This window comes from Cucurbita maxima, unplaced genomic scaffold, assembly GCF_002738345.1.
Source record: "Cucurbita maxima cultivar Rimu unplaced genomic scaffold, Cmax_1.0 Cma_Scf00008, whole genome shotgun sequence".
In the NCBI taxonomy this organism is placed as follows: Eukaryota; Viridiplantae; Streptophyta; class Magnoliopsida; order Cucurbitales; family Cucurbitaceae; genus Cucurbita; species Cucurbita maxima.
In genome coordinates, this window is record NW_019272024.1 from 748813 (window position 1) to 752328 (window position 3516).

The following is a 3516-nucleotide window of genomic DNA, read 5'->3' on the forward strand; positions in this document are numbered from 1 at the left end:
TTTTTTTTTTTTTTTTTTTTTTTTTTTTTTTTTTTTTTTCTTGCAATTCAAAACTCCAATATAAAAAATTTGACTATAATATAGAGCACAGCAGGAAAACAGCCATATTCAATGAAAAATCAGGAATAGACTTCTGTTTGGCCTTGGATGCTTAAATGTTAACCAATATGCTTTCAATTTTCTTCTCTGAGTCTAACAATATTCAGCAGATGAACTAATTGCAAAATAATTTAAATTAAAATGCCCGAAGAACGAACCTGATTTCCATGCGCATCCCCAAACAGAACACCGATTTCAGCAGTAATATGGAAAGGGGATGAGCAGCTTGTTGTTATATTGACCCTGTAGTTGCAATCTCCCGCTTTCTTCAGCCGAAAGTACCAAAGAAGAAGATAACAGAGTCAGTTTGATTCACAGAGAACCTCAGATAAGCACATCGATTGAGTAACGAAAGTACAGGTAAAATGATAGACGGAACCTGAATATAGCCGATGGTTAAGGATTTTGGAGCAGGTTGAGGCAGAGAACCGGATGATACGGCGGCAGAAATGGAGAAGAAGAAAAAGATGAAGAAAGAAAGAGGAGGCATCACCATTTTTACAGACCTTCGTTTTGCTCCACTGAAACGAGAGTACAAGAAGCTTGGTTGAAGAGGTGCAGAACCAGAGTCTTGGCTCCAATCAAATATATGGTCGTCAATCGGTGATGGAGTAGTAGGTTTTCACTGCCGGGAAGTCGGGAAAAAAAAAAAAAGCAAATAAATAAATAAAATATTTATACCAAACTCAAAATGCAAGTAATCCTCAATCTTTTGTAACCAACAAACTATTTTCCTTTTCTTACTAATGCCAACAAAAATTACACCTTTTTAAATTAACATCAATCTATTTTAAAACTAAAATTTTAAAGAATATTTAGTTTCAATATTATTTTTTATATTTTTTATTAACAGAAATGAAATGAACTTGAGATGAGATATATTAATGGAGACCGGATTGATTTACTTGTTAGACTTCATGTGTTTGATTGTAACTCCGAAAGTGACCTATTGAAAAAATACGAAACTATCACTAGATATTTCTATCCTCCTCCTCTAGAGGGTGCTTTTATTCATGTTGGCTTTGAGAAAATAAAAAAAGAAATTAAAATGTAAATAAAATTTTCATGTGATTTTTTAAAAATGAATCAATTTATTAATTTCAGAGGGAAAAACCTTTGTGTAATTTTAGAAATATCTGGACAAATAATCGAATTAAGATGGTATAATAGCCATTTTGATATTAAATACAAAGTTCAAATGTCAGATTATTAAGTACTTTTGGTATAATTCTCAAAATTAATAAGGTTTTAACTAATGTTATTTTATTTATAATAATTATGGTTGAAATAAATACAAAAAATACTCAAAATCAAAATTCAACACATCCACTCCATCCCACATTGTTGAAAAATAAAACACCATACAACCTTCGACATAGAAGGCTGGGCCGACTTTCATAGAGAAGGCATATATCTCATACAACTGAAAAGACGATAACATAAAGAGGTTCAGTAAAGCTTGCTTGTCTAGACCTTAAAACATGGGTGGAAAAGGGGATGAAACGTAAGTATAGTATCGCCCACCACCCACTTAGAACAAGCAGTGGCTGTAGAATTGCACCAGGCTTATAGCCATACAGCTGAAAAGATAAAGTTTAACTAAAGCTTTGAAAGCTTACGGTACGACAAGATGGTGGAATGGGGGATGAAACTTGAACATTAACATCACCCACCCACCACTACAAAATTTACCTACTAAACTACTACATAAAGCAAGCAGCTACTGCAGAATCACAGAAGGGCAAACAGCAATCCCAAAACCACAGATACCTTAGCCAATTTCAGACCAGAGATTTTGCTGGAGGATGATGGTGGAGGAGGCGGTGGGGGAAGAACAGGCTTAGGTGGAGGCGGAGGAGGAAGAATTGGCTCCGGCGGCGGTGGCAGAGGATGGTGAGGAGGAGGAGGAGGAGGAGGAGGAGGAGGAGGAGACAACGATGGAAAAGGAGGGGACGGGTTGTAGGACGGTGGCGATGGAAAAGGATATTGTCGTAAATCAAAGCCAAACCAATTGTTTCTTGGGATGGAGGATTTTAAGATGAACAGAAGGGGTTTGATTCCAGAGCCAGAGATTTCAACAGAGTTCGGAAGCCAATCGTCAGCTCCGTCTTTATAGATATACATGTAACTAATTTGGACACTGCAGGGTCGATCATTTAGAACAAACCTATCTGTATTACAACTATCAAACACCTTGTCTCCATTGCTCAACTTCTTCTCCACAATCTATTTGTTACACATGTGAAACATTCAATCAAAACAAAACAGAAATCCGTGGATCAGATCATATATTAAGTGCTTGATTAACAAAAACATAATAATAATAAAGTCTATTATTCAGGCCAGAATCATCCTGGCGTAAGATTAGAAACAAAATCCATACTCCTGTTCGGAATCAGGGAAATTAATTTCAGAAATAGGTAAATAAAAGTAAAAACCCTAGAGTTAATAATTTTAAAAAGGAAAATGACAGAAAAGAAAGAACACCTGATTTCCATGAGAATCTCCAAACAACACACCGATTTCGTCAGTGATAAATGAAGGAGATGAACAGCTTGTTGCTACTGTAACCTCGTAAGAACAGCTTCCAACTTCCTTCGCAACACGAAAGAAAAAGAGAAGTATATTACGCAAAAGTTAAAGGAAAAATACAAAAGCGACGGTTGAGAGTAAAGAGGGTTGAAACACGGACCTGGATGTAGTTGATCGGGAGGGACTGGGGAGCAATGTCGGGCTTCACGGTGATCTGAGGCGGCTCGACAGCGGAGCAGACGACGGCGAGGGAAGAGAGCAGCAGTAGCAACAACAGAGGAGGCGACGAGGACCTCTCCATTTTTCTCTAAAACGTCGCACACGAAAACAGAAGATGGGAAATTGATGATGTGTCGGTCTTTATAAAGGTCATGGCGTTACAGGTCGAGCCCATCCTTCAGCCTCTTGGTGGAAACGTTCCCGAAAAGGTTGCAGATTCTGAAAAAATAAAAATAAAAATAAAAATAAAAATATTTGACTAAATTATATCAAATATCCTAAATTTTATAAATTAATATTAATGGGTGAATAAATAACACCTTATGCTATTGTACATCCTCGACCACCCCATAAAGATAAATTCTATTGTACCAATACTTCAATAAATGTGATATCTAAAATAATATACATTTAAATTCATTGAATTAGTTTTAAAATTGTTTTATTTTATTTAAATTACATTATTTATATTTTAAAAAAAAATTAAATTGAATGGATATCGTGCCACCTTCGACATACCTTAAATTATCTAGTATGAATTAATTTTAAAATTGATTGAAAATATAGAATTTATGTTTAAATATTTAAAAATATAGAGATTAAATCAAAATAAGTATTCATACCTAAGTTTATTTCTTAAGTTTCAGTGTCCCATCAAGTGTAAGT

The 3516-nt window shown here is 35.1% G+C and overlaps 2 protein-coding genes across 2 annotated transcripts in view; both read right to left on the reverse strand.

Annotated features, from left to right (window-relative positions):
- The window catches only part of LOC111482747 (embryo-specific protein ATS3B-like), a 1959-nt gene extending 1208 nt beyond the window's left edge, over positions 1–751 (reverse strand). Inside the window, exons 1-2 of the mRNA XM_023128677.1 lie at positions 479–751; positions 258–365 (exon numbers count right to left, since the gene is read on the reverse strand). Of these exons, the coding sequence (XP_022984445.1) occupies positions 258–365; positions 479–595 (225 nt within the window). The 5' untranslated portion in view covers positions 596–751. The remainder of the gene's footprint in view (positions 1–257; positions 366–478) is intronic.
- Positions 752–1411: 660 nt separating this feature from the next.
- LOC111482743 (embryo-specific protein ATS3B-like) lies at positions 1412–2973 on the reverse strand. The gene is made up of 3 exons (XM_023128675.1): positions 2792–2973; positions 2587–2694; positions 1412–2325 (listed from the first exon to the last, which is right to left on the reverse strand). The coding sequence occupies exons 1-3, from the start codon at positions 2930–2932 to the stop codon at positions 1831–1833; spliced, it is 744 nt and encodes a 247-aa protein (XP_022984443.1). The 5' UTR covers positions 2933–2973; the 3' UTR covers positions 1412–1830.
- Positions 2974–3516: the final 543 nt, after the last annotated feature.

Excerpts from the sequence above, each read along its gene's own strand:
- LOC111482743 (XM_023128675.1), bottom strand. The coding sequence starts at position 2,932 with ATGGAGAGGTCCTCGTCGCCTCCTCTGTTGTTGCTACTGCTGCTCTCT. Across the intron at positions 2,695-2,791 it reads TCCCGATCAACTACATCCAG|GAAGTTGGAAGCTGTTCTTA; the intron begins GTCCGTGTTTCA and ends CGTGTTGCGAAG. Across the intron at positions 2,326-2,586 it reads GAGATTCTCATGGAAATCAG|ATTGTGGAGAAGAAGTTGAG; the intron begins GTGTTCTTTCTT and ends TGTAACAAATAG.